General features: G+C 41.9%; 1 protein-coding gene across 7 annotated transcripts in view; it reads right to left on the minus strand.

Annotated features, from left to right (window-relative positions):
• Positions 1-5,224: 5,224 nt before the first annotated feature.
• grik5 (glutamate receptor, ionotropic, kainate 5) overlaps positions 5,225-21,125 on the minus strand; it is a 96,454-nt gene continuing 80,553 nt past the window's right edge. For 3 of the 7 annotated variants that reach the window (XM_044034048.1, XM_044034046.1, XM_044034047.1), the window contains exons 14-20: positions 20,823-20,932; positions 20,389-20,562; positions 18,203-18,368; positions 16,940-17,165; positions 12,803-12,931; positions 11,342-11,508; positions 5,225-10,095 (exon numbers count right to left, since the gene is read on the minus strand). In XM_044034048.1, the coding sequence (XP_043889983.1) occupies positions 9,466-10,095; positions 11,342-11,508; positions 12,803-12,931; positions 16,940-17,165; positions 18,203-18,368; positions 20,389-20,562; positions 20,823-20,932 (1,602 nt within the window). In that variant the 3' untranslated portion in view covers positions 5,225-9,465. Of the gene's footprint in view, positions 10,096-10,330; positions 10,770-11,341; positions 11,509-12,802; positions 12,932-16,939; positions 17,166-18,202; positions 18,369-20,388; positions 20,563-20,822; positions 20,933-21,125 lie in introns of those variants that run through there. The other 4 variants (XM_044034050.1, XM_044034049.1, XM_044034053.1 and 1 more) reach the window with 2 other exon arrangements.

Here is a 21,125-nt window from a genome sequence, read left to right on the forward strand (position 1 = left end):
GCAGCACACACGGCCAGGTAAGGCAAGGGAGAGTGGGGGAGGGGAGGAAGAGAACTGAGATCATACACTGAAGGAGAAAACTTCTACACATCCCCTGAGGAGCAGCAGAGCGGGCAGAGGAATGAACAGACTGACTTCAAAGCCAAACACTAACAAGAATAAAAGAAGACGACGAGAACACAAGAGCGGGGACATCGGGCCTCAGCGGTGAACGGTGACTGAGATGAGAGTTGCTCTCCATCTCATTACCATCGCTGAATAAAGACAATGAGACCAAACTGTGACTTCTTTACTGTCTTTTGTTTTGTTGTTAGTTTTACTCTGGCTTCACTTATAATACAGATGAATGCATTATAAAACTTTATTAACTGCCAGTTCATCGTGCACCATGCATATTGCTTAGAGTTTAATATAAAAAAACAATTGTACTTTAATGAAGCTTAAGAACATATCATCTCTGACAAGGAAGTTTCTGACCATGTATAACTCTAACAGTAAATGACAGCTTTTGAAGGGTTCAGGTCATATTCCAAGAAAGAATTGATTAGATCTTGGTAGCGATCCAGATACTAAGCAGCCTTGTTTTTATATTAATGTTGTGTTTCAATAAAATACAATAGATAACTGAGTTTGGACTTTTAATCTTGTCATTTAAACTGCTCCTTTCAGTTTAGGCAAATCACTTTACGATCAGAAGAGTGGGGTGTTGACACAATCATTCTGATTCAATTCGTATAAGGTTAAAGGTCATCAGCATGTAGTTTGATGGGTGGGGCACAGCATTCTGCATGAGAACGACTGTAACACCAGAGAACTTTTACTCTGAGAGACATCAGGCTTTTTATCTGTGTAAATATGTGTGACTTGGAATCATTTCATTTCTGCCTGAGAGAAATTTCCCACGTAAACATTTTATTTAGCGACACATTTGAAGAACAAGCTCCACATCTCACACAGATGACGGCACGTTCCTGTGACGAGTGACAAAGGTAAAAATGAAGGGAGAGCAACACGGCGTCCCTGTAATAACTGCAGGGATTATGTGTGTTAAAGTGTGTCAGAGAGACGTTTCATCAACTAAATGGTCATTTTGGAGGCTGCTGTTTACGTAGGCTTGATTTAAATCTCTCCACAACCTAAAATGTCACAGATTGTGTAATTCAGCCAAAGACTTCTTCCTGCTGTGCTCCTTGTTAAGATAATATTCTAAGTGTAAATTCATTTTTTGGGGGAAGCAAATGCAAACACACTGTGCATGGTTTTCACTTGGATTGTGCAGGTTCTGCTCGAGTAAAATCCGGACAGGAAGCAACAGAGGCAAAGCACGTACGGATAGATTTCCTTGTGTTGGACACAGCAGACGGACTCAGGTGAAACATTGACAAGAGACACTGACTGGGTCAGGTAGATGAACCCGGGTCACATGTTACTCTGAATAAGTGACAGACAGACATGTAAGCAAACAAATCATCAGAATAATAATCAGTCTGCTGTAGAGACCGAGAAATGCTTGACTGTGTGTCCAGAAGAAAGCTAGAAAAACATCAACACCCACAATGACCAGTGACACTTGGTCCGAGGCTTGAAACTGCGGCACTAATTCCGCACTTTTTAGACCCAATCGTAGGGGGCGGGACCTCATTCCCAGAATGTAAACACTGTCCGCCATCTTTGCTAAGAGTTACGCTAACAGGACAAGCGTCACTGGTGGGCACGTAACACAGAGAAGAATGGAAACTGAGGTTGGGAAGCACCATTTTCCAAAAATACTACCCCTGCACCTTTAATTTGATTTGAATTTAATTGAAAATAAAGCCAGTTTGAGCAAGGAAAGCTTCTTAGGCTTTGTCTGCATGTTATAAACACGTTTAAATGTGACCCGTTCACATTTATTATCCATATGTGTCAGTGGACTGGAGATTGTGAGTGTGTGCAGCACAGAGGGAAATGTCTCTCTCTCTCTCTCTCTCTCTGCATTGTCATTATTCGTCCACATGAGGGCACTGTTTCACTGGAGGTTACAGCAGCACTGGAGGACGAGAACTTGTCCCTGAGGACAAAGTCCTATGAACAAATGATGTGGATTAGAGTTAAGAGGTTTATGAATGGATTAAAGACACCACATTTTAAAACTGTTGCATGATTTCACATGAAAACATTTGTTATTTTGATTTTTATACTTTAAAACATGAAGCTCGTTGGTGTTATTATGGTTTACAATAATGAACTGCAGCTGTGCAGTTGGTCACCTCCTTATTTCACGTCCACTATGTTACAGGATGGTAAAGTTATGGTAGTGAACAGATATTTTTAGATGCACCCGTCACACACAACGAAAGTCAATTCTAGTATTATTCTCACCAACAACAAGAAGTTAATGTCGATGTAACTTTTTAAAACGATAACGGAGGCAAAGTTGTATGAATTTCATATATCCTATATTTTTCCAGTCCCTACCTCCTTCTGCCACCTTATCACCTTATTTTTGACAGCTCTGGAGGCACAACGAATCAGTTTCTGGCCTGAAGTGACTGGATACCTCCGGCATGATGTCAGTCTGCCATGCCGATTTATCCAGGGAGCAGAAAATGCCATTATTAATCGAATTCACTGGACTCTTCTGCAAGCAGAAAAAAAAGAATGACCATCCTGTTTGTCATGAATATTCTCCTCAGAAGGAGATGCAGAACAGACTTTCATAATTAAAGATGTAGAAATTAGAGGTGCAGGGCTGCAGCTGTGCACCATTGTAACTTTCCACAGGTTCCGTTTGAATGGACAACCTTGTGTAAAGCACTCCACGGCACATTTGAACATGGAGTGCAGACCATCTTTAAAATAAGAAGGATCCTAAAGAGCCTATTGCCTATAGGTGATGAAGAGGCTTGGTCTGTTTTTCTTCTACACCTGTAACTATAGATTTAAATGCTGTTACCTTGTATGTCCCTCTCTTTGGCCACTTAAACTACCATTAACATTTATCTACATGCATCGCACCCCATAAATGTGTCTGAATCTATTGGGGTTATATCGACACTGTGAACTTAAATGAGTGTCACGTAGCATCCCTGCAGAAAGCGCCGGTCGTAATTGTGCTTCTTCTGCCAGAACAGGCAGAGCAGATGCAGATATTACGAAGGACGACTGCTGCAGGAGTGACTTAGTGCTGCTAATACAGACCACGTCAGCTGCTCACGCTTTACACGGAGGCAGAGCGTGCGACGCTCTCACATTTCAAATGTGTGCCGTCTGGTGTTTGCAGTTCCATTACAAACACATAAACACATTTATCCTCTGAAGTGATCATTTATTTGACCAAAAACAGATCAGAGACATGTCCAAAATTCAATACTGATGTGTTTATCTGAACATTAATTATCTCCTGACTGCTCTGTTTTATCTTTTAATCATTTGGAGGAGGAATACGGAGCATTTCAACTACATCTCAGCCACATTCAGTAGTAAAAAAAGAAGCACTTGAAATCGGTTATTAAAGCAAATACGAGTCACGTCCTGCTGCTGGTGTCCATGACCACTCCATAAACCATATATTATAAATAGGAGTAGTCTTACAGATTGCTCCTGAAGCCAAAATGGAAATGAAAATATATTTAATAGCCACTGGGGTGCACTCTGCCATTTTGCAAAAAGAACGCTGTTTAAATGGATGTCAAAGGGGAAATGAGCCTCCACTTCTAACTTGATTTATATCATCAGTAAACATTTTTCTTTTGGAGTTTATGATCTCAATCACTGGTGTCAGGTCTTCTTCAACAGCACATGATGTCACATTTGTAAGTTGTGTTTCCATTTAGAGGAAAGTGCGGCACATGTGAACGGACACCAGCGTGATTGATTGTGTGATGTCGTGACCAGTCCACATGCACTCTAAACAAATGCACTACACCACATTTAAAGAACATAAAAGAAGAGGGAATTAAGGTACACTATGTTAGCATGACATAAGTTAGCACACAACCTGGAAGTAAGAATATACTGACTAGCCAGCAGGGGGCTACTTAGCTGGTTGCAAAAAGAACTCTGTTTAAATAGAAATCTACAGAAACATTGACTGGACTGGATTTATTATTTTGTTTTTAATCTTTTGTCTTTAAAATAAATATAAAAATATTTCTATAACTGGCCTGTTTATAAAAGTGTTTCTTCATTTCTGTTATCTCTTGGTCTGTTGTACACAGGGATAAACTCTTTTCTGTACTGAGTACAGAAAAAATAAAGAGGCACTATTTCATAACATATATATGAATATATATATACATATATATATAAAGTCTGACTGGAGACTGAGTCTTCTTCTTCTCTTCGTTTTAGTATCATCAATCAAATGAGAAGTTCTCATTTGGTCTTAGTTACTTGTTTCAGATCTTCTTCAATAGAACATGTTGTAAATTTTGGACAATATGTTCCAATATAGAGGAAAATAAACGCTAAAGTTCAGCATATATGAGCGGACACATAGCCGTTTCTTGCTGTATGTGGAATATACAAATTCATTGGCCACCCAAGCCACCAGGGGGCCCCAAAGCTGCATGTTCAGCCTCATCTGAGGAGAATTAAAATGCTCTGTCTTTATCTGTCTCATGTGTTTATTAAATCCCTTCTATGCTTAAAAAATAAATAAATGTGGGATATAAATAAAATAAGCTGCAATGATAAGCTGTGGCTGGTATTTATTTATTATTGTTTTGGGTTGTGAGAATTAGAGTTGTGTTCTTGCTTTTCAAAATTTTAGTGAGTAAACATTTTTTTAAATAAAGTTGAGCTCGAGTGGCTCAACTTAAGATGTTTCATTTTAATATGAGAGGTGATCATGACTGTAGCCTGTGTCATAGATTGTGGCATCTTTGTGGATCATCTAATGGGTTAGGAATCTCTCCAGCGTAGAGAAATTAGGGGGCCCCAAACAGCATCTTATCCAGGCCCCCACAAAGGTAGAAACGGCCCTGAGTGGACACCACTGTGACAGACAGCTGGTATCATCGATTAGAAGCCTGATTGCAGGTGACGTTTGTAAAAAGAAATCTCCACATGGCCGCGGCATAATCACCTTTAAAACGGGAGTTCGGATTCTTTTGGGTCATTTCATTCATTACATTTGTTAGATTAAGGACGGCGTCTATCAAAGGTTAACTTTAATAACATTGCATGTACAGTGTCTCAGTCAGGGGGACTTTCTTGAAAAACAAGACACGTGTCACCGTGGGACTGTTTGTATATTTTTATTCCAAAAGAAGTTTGTGTGTCTATAGGTTTGAACAACTGGGCATTTTCTCTGAAGAACATCATTGCACCTTCATCCCAGCACCTCCCGTCACCCACCCGTCACCCACAAGCACACTATAGAACCTCTTGCTCCTCAGTAGGAATAATAACAACAATTTAATCATAATATTCATTGTCAGTTTTAATAATCCATTTAGCACTAGTATAGAAATATGAAAAAATATCAAAGAAAAGAACATAAAAGTAAAGGAAAAGGACTGTTTTTGTCGAGTGACCGTTCAGACACCCCATCTGAATTGTTTTGTGACCCTCCCTTCCCTTTGCTGGCCACACCGGGGTCAGGGTTCGTGTCCTCCTCTTAACCTCTTCACATTAATGCAGCTGACTAACGCTTTCAGCTGATGGTTTAAAGCTGTCAATAGCCAGTTAATGGCTGCGCGGTGCTGTGCCGGGGGAACGTCTGTGAATTTGTACATGGAGCACGACAAAGAAGAAAAGAGATTCTCAAGGCAAATTTGAAAACAACATCCCGTCGTCTTTGTCTTCACACAACAAAGGGAATGAGAAATGAAGATGTTGATGAGCGTGTTTCTGTGTGAGCGTGTGCGCGTGTCTGCTGCAATGACTGGTGGAGACAGTTTGGCTCGCGTTGTCTTGTCGGCATTCTAGACACACACACACACACACACAGACAGACACAGACAGACGGAGGTAAGACACATCAAATCCATACCTGCTCCTGCTGACAGACATCATTCAGTCAAACAGCGTAATGTGTGCAAAGTAAACAATGTTATCAGTCATTATTTGGAACACAGCAGAGTCACTTGACTGGAAAATACATAATTTTAAAAACAGCGATGCAATTTTAGCCGAGACAACGGCGCCTGCATTTTTAATGGGTTTATAAAGCATGGTTTTTGGTGGTTTTGCATGTTACCTTACACACACATACACACACGCACTTGTTGGTGTTCCATTGCTGTATACAGACGAGTGGGAAAACAGCGGGGGATCACTTTGTTGTTGCTGCACTGACTATTGATGCAATCTAGTATTCCAAATGAAGGAGACTTGTGTTTTTCCACGGTAGAAGATTGTAGCATAAATGGGCAAACTGGGTATTTAAGATGATGACTGTTTTTATGAAAGAGGAGGAAAGGGAAGAGCCTTTGGTGCTGTAAACATCACTGGCAATAAAAAAACTGATCTTTCAGATGTGCGGATCTTCTGCTCTTTCACACAAATAAAGAATCTATCACTCCAAATTAGGGGAAAGAGAGGAAACTGTTGCATTTAACATTTACCAATGCTCAAGAAGTGATCATCAGCTGCTGAACATAATTACATTTATTACATTTCCTCTCTGGGAATCAAATGACAATAAACAGCATCATTGTTTTTTTTTTGTTTTTCGTCCACATTTCACAAAGTGCTGAATCACTTTGGGGGAACTGATGATTCTGAGATAAATAATTATGCCAATGTTTTAAGTTAAAAAAGAAAATCATGATAGAGAGTGACATGTTTCAGCAGGGTTTAAAGTGGGGGAACCACAAAATAACGAGTCACTCTGTAAGTGTGAATAAGTGGATTACATCGTAAAACTGATCTGTTATATGTGTGCTCCTAAACAAGCTCTCGCTTCCTTTTGGATGAACAAGATGACGGATCTTTCCTCCAGTGTGTTCAATTTAACCAACATTATATTTCATTTGGCAGAAATGTGTATGAATTTTCATTACTGGATATTTAGATTTATATTGGGGGCTGAGTCAGTTCTACAGTGGCCACCATTTTGGGGCACCATGTTTTTTTTACAGTAGCCCACAGTGGACAAGTTAAACGTCTTTTGAATTATGATGCTAACTGAAAGCTACATAGGCTCAACAACACTTGGAGATATTTGGCTGCAACGTGTAACTTTATCAAATTGGACACACTAAATTGACCGTAGGTGTGAGAGTGGATGGTTGTTTGTCTCCATGTGTCCCTGTGATGGACTGGCGATCTGTCCAGGGTGTGACCCCGCCTGTCGCTCTGTCAGCTGAGATTGGCACAGCTCCCCCCGCGACCCTCAGGTGGAGGATAAAGTGGTAGAAAATGGACGGATGGATGTTACTTAATCACTAAATGTTGCTAAATTTCACACACTGCACCTTTAACCGTAAAACCAAACAATGCAGCGTGGACCTACAAACACAACAAGCAGCACTTGATCCACTCTCAACAGGCACTGCAAACTTGACAAACAGTGTAAGCTATATTTATGGGAAAATAATTCCATTTGTGTGTGAATCAAAATAAACTAAGGTGTTTACGTAAAATGTAATAAACGAGCGACACAGTGGTGCAGCTGCTTGATGTGTATTTAAGATCATTTAGACAATAATGGAGGTCGGCGTCACAGAGGAATAAGCCCGATCAGGTTTAGGTTAATTAAATAAAATCATTGTTTGATTTTAAACGAGAGTCACTGACGAAACAATGGCTTCATAGCAACATCGTTTTGAAGGCGGTTGCATCTCAGGGAGGTTAAGAAAGTGAAACCGGGAAAGGGTTTGAATAAACATCAGCAGTGGTCGTGTGAAGTGTAAACACATTCAACGTTAAAGGGCTAAAACATGCAAATCCACCTGTGTATTCCTTTTAAGCAACTGCAGCTGATGTATGGTGTTGAGATCGTTGCCGCTGGGCAGCAGGGGCTGTAACATTAACAACATAATTAAAAGAGACCTGTTGTTCAACCGAGCAGGCGTGAAAAACATGTATTTCTTCCAGATCTATTAGCATGTTTTCCTGTGTTCAACCCTCTCCTGAATGAGTCCCTCACCACCGATGGGAGTAATTAGGCGATCAAAAGCAGGAGACAATATTGATAAGTCTATCACTCTGGCAGGAGCCTCTACTATGTACAGCCAAATCTGTCTGTGAGACCGAGAGAGGGGACGAAGCTGCAGCTACAGCCTGCTGGCACATTAACAAGCCCCTTAAAAGATGCCCAGAATTAACAGATCAAGACAGATCTAATAATGGAAGTAGATCTGTTCGGGATTTCTCATTCACATTCAGTACTGTCCATTCTCGTTCCACCCATCCCCCCCCATCCCCTGTTCTTTTCTGTCTTGTCCTCTCTCGCTCTCACTCAGCCGCTCTATCTCTTCTACGCTGTGTGAACAGAGGTGAAAAAAAGTCACATTGGCAAGCATCAGCCGGGATAACGAGGGACATTAATTTCACATTTCAAAGCTCCTTGCTCCTTCTCTCTCTTTTCCTCTTCCTGTCACAACTCTCTGTGCCTGTCTGATAAACTAACATTAGTAGAAGGGTGCTGGGTACATGGTTCTCCTCACTGTGAGTAGTTACAGACAGACTTACAGGAAGCACAATTTTGTACATACACATAGACACACTGTAGAGAAAGGCAGGCCAACAGTTTCCTCTGCTATCGTTTGTATTACCTTGAGGTTGTTTGATCCACCTTCCCTGATACCACGCAAAACAAAAGCAGCTATGGGGCACAGGGAGGGACACAAAACTTTTGAACACAATTAACCAAAGTCACGTATCTTGGTATGTTATAATCCACCATATTGTCACACATTGTCTGTAATTCCCACTTAGAACAATGGCAACAAAACAATAAAGACAACGAAAAACAACAGGAAATAATTCTCCACAAGTCTTTTAGTTGCTGTTTTAAATCACATACAGATACAGTATGTCCTCCAACAAGGCTTCATTTACTAGAGGGGTAGTTGGCTTCCAGGGACGTCTCTGTGGAAGAAAACCACTGACCTCAAATCTAAATGTGAAGCGAAAGGGGAGTACGGAGAGACAAGGGAGGCCAGATAAAACCATTGACCATCGCTCATGTGCATTCCAGCTCATTTTTCTCCAAACTGAAGTGTTCTTCAGAGTCGATTACAGGAGCATTCACAGACAACGTCCGCAGTCAGTACTTGGTGCCAGTTCTGTATCTGTGGGCCTCAAGCTCAAGGGTTTCACTTTTTTTTCTCCTTTTAAAGGTTCCCTTATTCACTGTTGGATGACCTTGCCAAATTCAGCCTCCCCTCTCCTTCTTCTCTTCCTCTTTTGTTCTGCAATGAATGTCACACCTGAGGGAACAAGCAGTTCTCTCAACAGCACTAATGTCCCTCAGTCACATCATTGGCTACCTGCAGCCCTCTAACCCCACCCACTGCACCACAGCCTCTGGTCTCAGTCCTGTTCCACCAGTAGGTTTGTGGTGTTGCTGCTCTGTGGAGGAGGAAGAGGGCGGGGGTTATGAGGTGGGGAGCTGTGATGTAGCCGCCTGGGGCTGGGCACGCCTCCGCCCTCACTGTCTGTGTTGGATGAGGATGGAGGTGGAGGAGGGGGGAGCCTAGGCAGAGGCGCTGAAGAAGGTGGTATTCGTGTTGAGGTTGATCCTATACTAGTGCCTGATCTCAGACTCTGGATCCTCCTGCACTCCTGGCAGATCCTCACATGGGTGCAGCTGCGAGCGGGCAGCATGACTGGGGTGGGTGCGGGTGGAGGAGGGGTGGTGTTGGCTCCCAGAGGATCATCTAGGATTCGCTGTGGTCCAGGGCCCAAATCTGGAGGCCCCGTCCCTCCTGCTCCACCACCTCCTGCTCCACCTGTCAGGGGACCAGCGCCACTGTAGAGCTTGCCGTTGCTGAGACGCATCTCTCGAACCAGGCGCAGGGGCCGAGGAGCCCCCAGAGCTATGCGGGCGGGGTGGCGCAGGGCTGCGGAGCTGCTGAGGGGCCGACGGCGGCGCATACGAGAGCTCTTCTTACAAGAGACGGCGTTTCGGAACTCTGTGATCATTTCCTGACAGACAGACACCTAGAGGAGAAAGGGGAGGAGGGAGGAAAGAAGGAAAGACAAAGGGGAAGGGAGGGAGGCAAAGGAGGGACGCCACAGACACAAAGTAGGCAGGCAGCAGAACAAGACGTTGGTAAGGCAGTACATAAATGGGAGAGTGGAGGAGGATAAAAAAAAAGAACAATAAACAAAAAAGGAAATAGAGGCAGAAAAAAGAGAAACAATAAGGCATGATAAAACAAAGGGAGGAGGGAGAAGCAAAGGCACAAATATCAACAAATGGAGGAATTTTTGAAAACAAAAATGAGGAGGTGATGGGGGAAGGATGTGGAGATGGGTAGAGATGGGAGAATATCCAAGGAGCAGAGAGAGTTATTACAATCCAAACACACAAAACACCAAAATGTTGTTTAGTTTATGGGCACTTCATTATGACACTATGCACTATGAACACTCAGCAGGGCCTTGTGCTATTACACAACGGCACACTCACGTATAAAAGCACACTCTAACACACACCCAGAATTCTTCATCATCATTCCAACAACATGACTACTGTTATTTTCACACATGATGAACAAAACACATCAACATGTCCACGACAGACAAAAAAAACAACATTCTCACTGAAATCATAATAAAAAAGTCGTGTGCTCACATAAACAGAAACAGTATTCGTTATTGGAGAACAGACACTGATGACCCGAATTACAGGTGTGTGTGTTTGAGAGAGAGCGAGAGAGAGAGAGAGAGAGAGAGAGCAAGGGGAGGGAGACACACAGTGAGATGGGAAGACGAAATCCAAGAATGGAAACGAAGAATACCAGCGTACATGTGAGGCATGTAAAAGAAGATACATCATGACATTTAATGCCAGGGAAAAGATCACACTACATCTTTATGCAAGCAAATATTGCCATTTCTCAATATTGCTTATTCGTACCATCAAGTTTAGCTCACCGACATGTTACTGCCACACTGTACATACACCAAACACTAGAAGGCACGATGACTTCAAAACAGGCCACACATGCAACGTGCAATCAAAATTCTCTGTTAGCTTCATCTGGGTTGTTTCTTTTGGACACTACAGCATTTCAGCGCCATATACTTCAACATTCCACTCATCTCACATGCACATAACACTCGAATCAAACTACACACACAGTGGAGGCAAAAGCTGAAAAATAAAAATCGACCCACGCTCACATACACACACACAAACCCACATAATCAAAAGGGTTGGCGGGATGCCATGGGAACCTACTGGGGTGTGTCTGTGGTGTCGGCGAGGGCAGGTATGGGGGCATACCTCATCGGTCTCCGTTGAGCGACGCGTTGACCACACAAACTCCATAATGGCGACAAACACGGCAATAATGAGACCACAGATCAGCACCACAAAGATGCCGCCAATGTTCTCCATACCCAGACCTAAAGGTGAGCCAGAGGAGCAAAGATGCATCAATACTTCTAAAAAAGAGCATTTTAGATGTCAGTGTCCATTCATTGGTCATGGGGAGCATTTAACAGGCTGTAAAAACTGGCATGGGAGAAACTGTTAAAAAAGGGGGCTCAGCATTTTAGGAATATGTCAAATTCTTGCCAAGAGTGGGATGAGAAGATCAATAATTACGAAGTTACAGGCAGCAGCTGGAAACACTTTCCCGTCCAAATGTACAAGCTCTGTCCAAATGTAACACAATTAGCTTCCCATTTTGGTTTGTGTGTAAATTAAAATGAAATGGATATAACATGCTGCTGATAGCCACGTCCCATCTAATCAAACTCTCCGCAAGAAGAGCAAATATGTGTATTTCCAAAAATAGCAGGAGCTGTCTTCACGTTGACCCATGATGAAGTGGCTGAGTGAGGAGCCGCATCACTGCATGGCGTGAGATTGTACAGATAAAGCTCAACGAGGCTGAAAAACAGCACTCACAGAGTGTATATTAAGAAATAAACACAGTCTTCTGGTCGCAAAACAAACTCCTGCTGTGAAGCGTCAAGACTCACAGTTTGAGTGACAGGTTTTTTGACGTCGAGTGCAAGCGGGCTAATACTGGACGATACCAGCTGACAGTCACACTCTTGTCCACCCATATGTTCTAAGCTTTATCGCCTATGTATTTCTAAATGGGAAAATAATTTACAAAACTGACACCATGTGCTATTAAGGAAGAAATTGAATTAGTGATTGAAACCATTAAGTCATAAGGTAAATGCTTACTGACGTTCTAAATCCCCATAGACTTCCATTCAAACATTTGTTTTCCACCGGGAGTTGCTGCTTCTGCACTACTTCCCGTGCTTCACTATTCAACCCAGACAAGTTCCATTTGTATACAGTCTATGGTAGTACTTTGTTCAAAGTGATTGAAACCATATTTAACAGAGATTTTCATCTGACAGCAGTGTCATAAATTCCGGGGCATTTTCACTGTCTTAGCCTTCCTTCCACACAGACACACACTTGTGATGCTCACACACACACACACACTGAACACACACGCATAAACAGACACGCTCACTCTAATATAAGTCCCATTACACAACACCTGAGACAAACAGGAGACGTTTGGGAAAGTAGATCGTGCTAAGCATCCTTCACAAGGACATTAAGTTAGGCATTATCCATTAGCGGGGCTGTAGCAGAGACTGAGGAGACTATTACTTGGAACATTAGAGAGAAGAAGAGAGTGGAGACAAACAGCTGCGGACAACTGACCCTTGGCACGGTGGTCCTCCTCTTTGGGACACTGGCCTCCCTCCCACCACCTCCTCTTCAGTATCTCCAGCCTGTTATTCTCCTGCAGCTGGAGGATGGCCAGCGTGATCTCATCTCTGAATGGAGACCCTGGCAAACGACAGGAAAAGCAAGGATAAGAGCGAGCGGTGGAGAATGGAAAAGGTGCCCAGACAAGAAGAGAGGGAGTATTTCCAAAAAAGACATGAAATGAGAGCAAATGTAAAAAAAGGGCAAGGGGAAAGAACCGTAGAGTATAAATTGCAGTTGCGGCCGAGAGATGTCGACGAATGATGTTATGGTGAGAATAAAGAGAGGATTAGAGAGAGATAAAGAGTGAGAATACATCCTGCTAAAGCCCAGTGCAACAGCTGCCGCTGCTCACTCAGAATAACAAGCATGTTATGAACTTGATACAGCAGAACAGACTGAGGAGATTTAAAAGGTCAATTCACCATAAACTGTAAATATATTTTCCTTAGTTATGCCACAGCAAACATGTCCTTAAGGGACCTGAAAATACTGACAGTGTTGTGCAGTAGAATAAAAGTGATGCTGTATCTCCAAATACACACCGCTGAAGGGTTCTTTCCTGGGAAAGCCTCACACCCCAAATCAAGACTGTTAAAAAAGCATGGGGGACAAAATCCAATAAAAAAAAGTGTTCTAGCTGTTCATGATGAATAAACTATAAATCACTTCCCACCACGATAACCACCTCAATCATTTTCCCCTCATCAAAATACAGAGCCTGAACTCAACATTTGAATCTAATGCCCTCCAAGTGAATTTCATCACAGCTGCTGTGCAGTGACTGGAGCCAGGGGGGAACAGCTAGTCTGGCTTTGTGTCTACTTCATGTGCCTATTAAGCTTAATGGATCTCATGCAGGTGTTTCCTCTCTCAGTTAACGAGTTATTATCCTTTGTCTCGATGAGGTTTAAAGTTTTAGAACCAAAATGATCATCATCATTCATGGTGAAACTCCCTGCTCCGTGTTAAATCATGCTCGCACCACAATTTAGGCTTATAGGGTTTAATACTGCACTGCTCCTCAGAGAGGTCACTGGGGCTATAGGTGACCTACTCCTTCACTACACACTGTAAATAGCTCCTGGAATAATGACTGTGTCCTTGACTATTTTAAGATAACATGAGTCCAGCTTTTGAGCTTAAAGGTTATATGTATACATGCAAGATGTTCAGCTGTAATAGAGCAGCTATTTACTATGTACAGATATGGCTGAGAAGTGTTCTTGATTGTGGTTTTCCAGCCACAGATACATGTTAGCACATCATGTCCTCTCCAGCATAAAATATAGAGAAGACACCATGTTCTTGGACCAACACCGAGGCTTCAATAAATGAGGAACAATATGCTTGGAGATCCATAAAAGCAGCTCGATGCATAAATAACCTGATTGGTAAACAGTGTTTTACGTCAGTTTTCATGAGTTCCAGCTACAGCGCGAATGACTGCGACGGTATTTAGATTCACTCATGTCGCTCCGGGGAGATTTCTGCGCTCCACACACGGGTTTGTTTTATGTCATGACAGACGGAGGCGGCGGCAACAACAACAACAACATTGCGAGACAACTGCAAACAGGTTGGACAATGACTGAAAAAAGGATAAACGCTTCTGGTCCCCGCCCGCCCCTGCACCGCCACTGCATACACACAAACACTCCCTCAGATAGTATTGCTTGACAGAGGCTGAATAATAACATTAACAACAAGAAATATCTCTAAAAGTTATGCACCGCAGCCTTAACTTGCTGTTGATAATGTTATGCATTTTCTTAGCAGTTAGAGTTAGGGTCACATTAGTTCAAAGCTTGTGTAAGCTAATGGCTGTGGGTGGGTTGTTTTTTTGTCAGTACTCATGCACACTGAGCAAGTTTAATCAGTCGTGTGTCCCCGTTGTGTCTTTCAGGTCACTTTCATTCAGCTTTGTGACGCCTTGCCAAGATCACAATAGCAAGGGTAATTTGTGGCATTTGTTGGGTCCAAGAAACTGGAGCTGTGCTGTGAATATTGTCTATATTAGTGCTGATAGAGAAAGTAGCGTTACATGTCATCTATAGACTACATTTTTAACCCCTGTGGACTTGACCATTTGAGGCATAGAAATCATGTTTGCGTGATCTCTGTACTCAAATGATTCCTCTTTCACATAAAAAAAACAAAAAACAAGTGGGTATCATGTGTCCTCTGTCTCTTCAATTACATGCAGTACGACTCCCTGTCTGTTGCAGTGTCCGTGTCTACTGCTACACCAAGGACATTTGAAGGCGAACTGCTGTGCTGATGTTCAGGACAGAATGTTTCTGAAAGTTCATGATTTCATTAATTCAGTTTGCGTTCAGGAACTCCTCGAGAGAAGCAATGTGAGAAAGAGAAAAATCTTAATTGTGCTAAACAATTACACACTTTCGTATCCAAAATGTACTTCACACCTTGTGTTTATCTCCGTAGCCTTCAGATGAAACAATGCAATACAAGGAAAAACACACAATCTTTGATTAAACACAGTTCAGTTGTGTGGCTGCGAGATTCAGAAGACTTCACAACCAAAAAAACTGGGAGCCGCTGCAAGATAATGTTTCTGATCTCTGTTTAAACTCAACTGACATCACAACTATCTTTCTGCCGATGTTTCTTCTAGTACTGGATGTGCAGCTAAGACAACCATACATTATTTAATATGTTCCCGCTTTGAAATTACAACTTCCTATTGTGACTTTCTTTTGACATCATCCAAGAGGCAACAATAAAATACTGCAGCAGTGTTTGGAACTGAAAAAAACAACAGTGTTGTGCTACTTCATAGTAGATTCATAGTAGTAAAAGCTGTGTGTTGATTTAAAAGTGTTCCTTGTATGTCAAAGGTCTAATCAATGCCATGACAGCTATATTTGTGACCTTCTATGACCTTTAAACGCTTGATGAGGCCAATCCTGGAGTTGGACCTTCAGGCAAAAAGACAGTAGGTGATTGAGTGTTTGACAAATGGGTTTTTATCATTTGAAATGTTCAGCTTGTAAAATTTGACCCTGACTAAATCGATATCATCTTTATCAAAACCTTTTTATAGACCTTCTGGAAGAGCCGTGAATTCATGATCATATTTCAATTTTGTTTTCTAAACTCTTTTCCATTTGTTTTTTTTTTTTTACCAGACACATTTTTCTTAAATTAGACGATGATTGCTTTTTTAAAGTGAATGATTTCAGTGAGTAGATAACATTAATTCACCGGTATAATAGAAATGAATTGTTAATGAACAACTTAATCTAATTATGACTCATAATAAATCTTATTGTGATGATTATTTCTGGACAGTTTTATATCAACTCATTTTCTGGTCATGTCATTTCAGTGTGGTCATTGTACCAAGGACAACGGCAGTTCCCTTTTACCTGCCTTGATAAATCATTTTGATAATGTTAACAAACTGGTCAAAATGCTGCTGCTCGGCTCCTAACACGACACAACAGATGGTGACATATCAAAACCATTTTATGGTCTTTTCTTTTAGAATGAATTCAACATTTTGATGATCCCTTCATAGTAAGGTTCCTCAGTAAAACATGGTCTTTCTGCATCCCCACACCACAGGCTGAGTTCTCAGGTTCTCTACCCAGGACTTCCTGCGCCTTGGACAAGCTTTGAGTCTCCTGAGGATCGTGCTTTCAGAAGTACACTAATTCACTTCTAAAACTTTATGTGGACGCGTATGTAGTTTGCAGTCGTCTTCCTTTACCAACGCAATGTTGCAGCTGCCTCCATCTGTGTTGACATAGAATAAAAGCACTTCCTGTGTGCAGCACAGGATGTTGCTCGGGATATAAGATCGAAACACTGCTATACTTAGTAACACAGAGAGAGTCGTGTGGAGCTGATAGGCTTAATCAGCATTGTGCGAATCCATTTGACAATTAGTTTTTTGCTTTTTAAGTTACGCACTGCAGTTTTAAGCACCGTGTAGTTTGTTTACACAATGTCTGGTGCCTTATGTGTTTGTGTTTTATCTGGCTCTGATTACCAGCTACGAGGACTGTTTTTGTGTGTTCCGCTTTTAGGCGAGGGGGTGATGTTGTAAATGAGTTTTATTACCCAGTGGCATGCCGATGCCATAGCCCTTAGTGTCCAGCAGGCCTCCTATCTGTGTGAGATTACAGTTGAGGCCACGGTGGTACTCATTCATGGTGCTCTCCATCAGGAAGGCGTACTTGGAATTGAGCACACGGGCAATGCCCTCCTCTGTGCTTTTCACGAACACACTGGGCTGCTTAGAGTTCATGTAGTTCCACATCCGCTGGTAGGTTTGGTAACGAGAGTTCTGCAGAGGAATGAGAAGATAATACATATTTAACACACAGTATAGATTTGTTAGTAGTAGTATTTGTTAGTTTAGCAGTTTTTAGGGCAGAAATCAAAATATGGTTGGAAAATTGGAAATAAAAACTGGAGAGAGATGCTTTCAAGATGAAAAAGGAACACAGAACTATATGTCAATAAGAACATCTAGCATGAATAACAAGGGGAGTAAAATGTCAATGGAAAACAGAGGGAAAAGGGTAAGAGAGGAAGAGAGGGCAGAGAAGCGAAAATGAATCAAGGCAACAGATTATTCGCTCATGGCAAAGCTGATGGAACATCTTTCATACAGATGGAGGTAAATCACCACACGGGAGGTGGTTCAGCACTCAACGAAACCTGGCACGCTCCAAAACAGGATTGAGTGTTTTAGGTGTACGATTACAATGTTTTATTGTGTGTGTGTGTGTGTGTGTGTGCGTGTGAATGTGAGAGAGAGTGAGGTAAAACACTGTAGTCCTAGAGCACTGGCTTACGTAGTTAAACAGACCATGGACAAACACCAAGAGAATGCAAAAACACACGCGCACAAACAAACTGGCATCTCGCCATTTCCCATACATGTTCACAAATAAACAAGTACATATTTTTTTTAAACATTCACCTACAAAAACTCCCACTTGCAAACACACCTACACACAAAGACAAAGCCCACACGGCCGCTCTATGACAAACACAGATGCCAACACAGATGCCGGAAGCGCTCTCACAGGCAAACACAGGCATTCAGCCACTTAACACAAACAGCCATAAAGAAAACAACAGAGGAGCTTAGAGATAAGTAGCAAATATGGGGACAACTATTCACTCCAGGCTAAACAATAAAGACTAAATCACACAAACACAAAAACTTTAAGAGAAATGTTTATCATAAAGTTGATAAGGGGATTCAGGAAATTGCTGCCATCACAAATAGCACAATTTAACATCTATGTAACAAACAAAGAATCGCACATACATAGGGACACAAATAAGGTCTTCATTTGCAGTGAATCCTACCATGAAAAAGGTCATAGTGCTGCCTCCATGAATAGTGCCATATTCAATATTGGTCTGGTCAGCCAAGTCATCAGGAGACTCAATGGGAACCTCCATCCTCTGGACAGTGAGAAAGGCCGCCAGGTTGGCCGTGTAGGAGGAGATTATGATCAGGGTAAATGCCCACCTATGAGGAGAACACAGAAAAGGGAGAAAATTGGCTATTGTACACGCCAAAAAAACCAGACTGTGTTGTGTTTACATTCTTATCAATCATGATTTCTTCTGCCGCACGCCAACGCCCACAAACACAGCCAGACTCATCAAGAGCTAGCTTCAGTGACAAGAAGAGCAAAGGAGTCGTGGAACAGATGGTGAGGCCCCCACAGAGCTCTGTCCTCAACATCACCGAGTCAGTGTGGGATTACGCTAAGAGACAGACAACGCTGAGACAAACTAAATCAACAGAAGAAACATGGCACATTCCCCGAGACGCTACCTGCCAGGTGCTTTGAAAAATTGTGCACAAGCACACCACAAAGATGGGATGCAGGTTTGGCAAAGGCAAATGCTGGACACTTAAAATAACGATTTGAATTAGTTTCGCTGCAATCATTATGAGGGTAATTAATAACTAAAGCCTATTTATAGCATTATTTCGTTTTCTTTTAATGCATGCAACTCATCATGGCCAGAGACATAATGTACTGTATGAAAGATATATTTGCTATCAATATATTTGATTGTTTGCTTTTAGCTAATGAAAATGAACAAGAAAAGAGACAATTTTATCACACTAGGGCAAAACTAATGCAGGGATTCAGTATATCTATGAATCAGCCCTGCTCACTGATTTGCAAAATCACCCACAATGGGTCAGATATACCAAAAAATACTGAGAAATGATCACATTCATGTCAGGTCATCACCATAAATGATATACTCTACAATTAGAAAAAGGCAGATGAGTCTCTCATGACATTTGCTGTATGTCAAAAAAACTTCATTCAAGCAGAACATCTTGAACTCACTTTACTTAATAATAACCCCTATCCCATAGCTTTCTCAACTCAGTGTAATTTTCTCTTCCTGTCTTCCTCCACTTTTTATCTTCTTAGCTCTTAGCAATTATTATTTCTTTCTCAGCACCGGTCTCTTTTCCACTCACTCTTTTGCCACAGGAGAATCATCAGGCTAATATTTCTGAGAGGTTTGCATTTTCTGCATGAAAAGCTGGTACTTAGAGACCAAAACTTAGGTACGATATGCCAGCTGTACGCCAAAAACCCAGAAAGTAAGTGCCATTATCTTACACAGCAAATGTAGAGGAAAAACACACACACATCCTTAAGGGAAAAGGCAGGTTTTTGATGAATAAATGTATTAGTCAGTGATTGAGAAAAACAGCTCTCCTGCTTTAGAAAATGTGTGCTTCAAATTTCCATATCACAAAGGGAGGTCTGTACTGTACACAACCTGGAACTCAGATTTAAGGTGGGCAATAGTGAAATTCTAGACAAAGATAAATAAATAAAAAACCTTCAATATTAATATGTCATTGTGCTCAGTGAAGGTGAAACAATTACTGTGTTTTCATGCACAGTTAAGTTTTTGCGATGGTTATAGTCTAATTGGACTACTGTCCTCGTACCAGAACATAAGCACAAGCGGGGAATCAATTTACTGAATGAAGAGTGTCCACCGCTGCTACACTAGATGGAAATATGCCTCCTTTTAGCATGTTAGTGTAGTGGTATTTTCAGGTTGACTTATATGATCAAAACAACTTTGGCAGGTGGGAAGTTGTTGAGCACTAACCGATGCCTTTCCATTTATTTAATTCTTTACACTGACAGAGCCTTAACTAAGTCTCCTCGTTAACTCTAAAAAAGCTTTGTATTTTTCTCGCTGCTGTTGTCTTTGTACCAACATCTTTGTTTATTCCAGGTCAAAGCCTGGATGCGGGAACTGTGAAGCACGTGCAGAGCACCTAGGCCAGTTTGGGGTCTAGTTGAGTGCATAGATGAAGAAGTAATTTGACTTATTTTCGCATTTTCCCGGGTGTGTTTGTCTGACTTTGAAATTCAATTGAATACTATGCTCACAAGGCCGACTTTAGTCTGCAAATCAAAACAAATCTTCATGTAAACGTACTGATTCAAATGTTGTTGGTAGGTTTGAAACTGTCCACACACAATGCTGCTTACCACACTCCACTAACACATCTTGTAGACAGGGCCCTGGGCATTATCTCTGATCCCTGCTGCATGAAGCCTCCGACAGGGAACCACAGGCTGTTTCCCAGGGTGTACTGGTTCTCCAGCATGTCTCTGCGCTCTCGCAGACACGGGTGAGGGTTGTACCACTCATAGGGGCTCAGCCTGGCAGGAAAACAAAGTAGAGTACAGTGGAACCACCCTGAGGTCAAATTAGAATGCAGTAATAGACTTCTGTCATATCATTCAAGGTACCATCAATCAGTTATTCGATCCCTGTCAAACTGTCTGTAGGGAGGTTGTTTAAGGAAAAAAAAAAATCTGATATGTGACAGGCAGCCCGTGTTCGACAAGATGAATGGCGATAAGAGTGCAGATGTGAGCTGCAGATTATCAGTACAGTGTGTGTGATGTAATGTATTGACCTTGCAGCCAGGAAGAGCACACAACTGACAGCCAGGTAGGCGAGAAGCATAAAAAGCCAGACAGCTGGAGAGAAGGGATCAAGGAAGGAGAAGTAACCCGGCTTCCGTCCCTGGTGCAAAGAAACAGAAGAGGAGACAACAATCATGAAAGAGACACATGCTTCGACTTCAGTAAAAGTCCAGTGTGCACCACAGGAGGGCAGTGTCCTTCCCCACACTCTGTGAGGAAGTCTGCAGTGCTGTGATACGCTAATGCCACAATCCATAAATGCTCTTTCTCACAATGCCTGATGCCGAAGCAGA

Source organism: Solea senegalensis, linkage group LG9, assembly GCF_019176455.1.
Source record: "Solea senegalensis isolate Sse05_10M linkage group LG9, IFAPA_SoseM_1, whole genome shotgun sequence".
Lineage (NCBI taxonomy): Eukaryota > Metazoa > Chordata > Actinopteri > Pleuronectiformes > Soleidae > Solea > Solea senegalensis.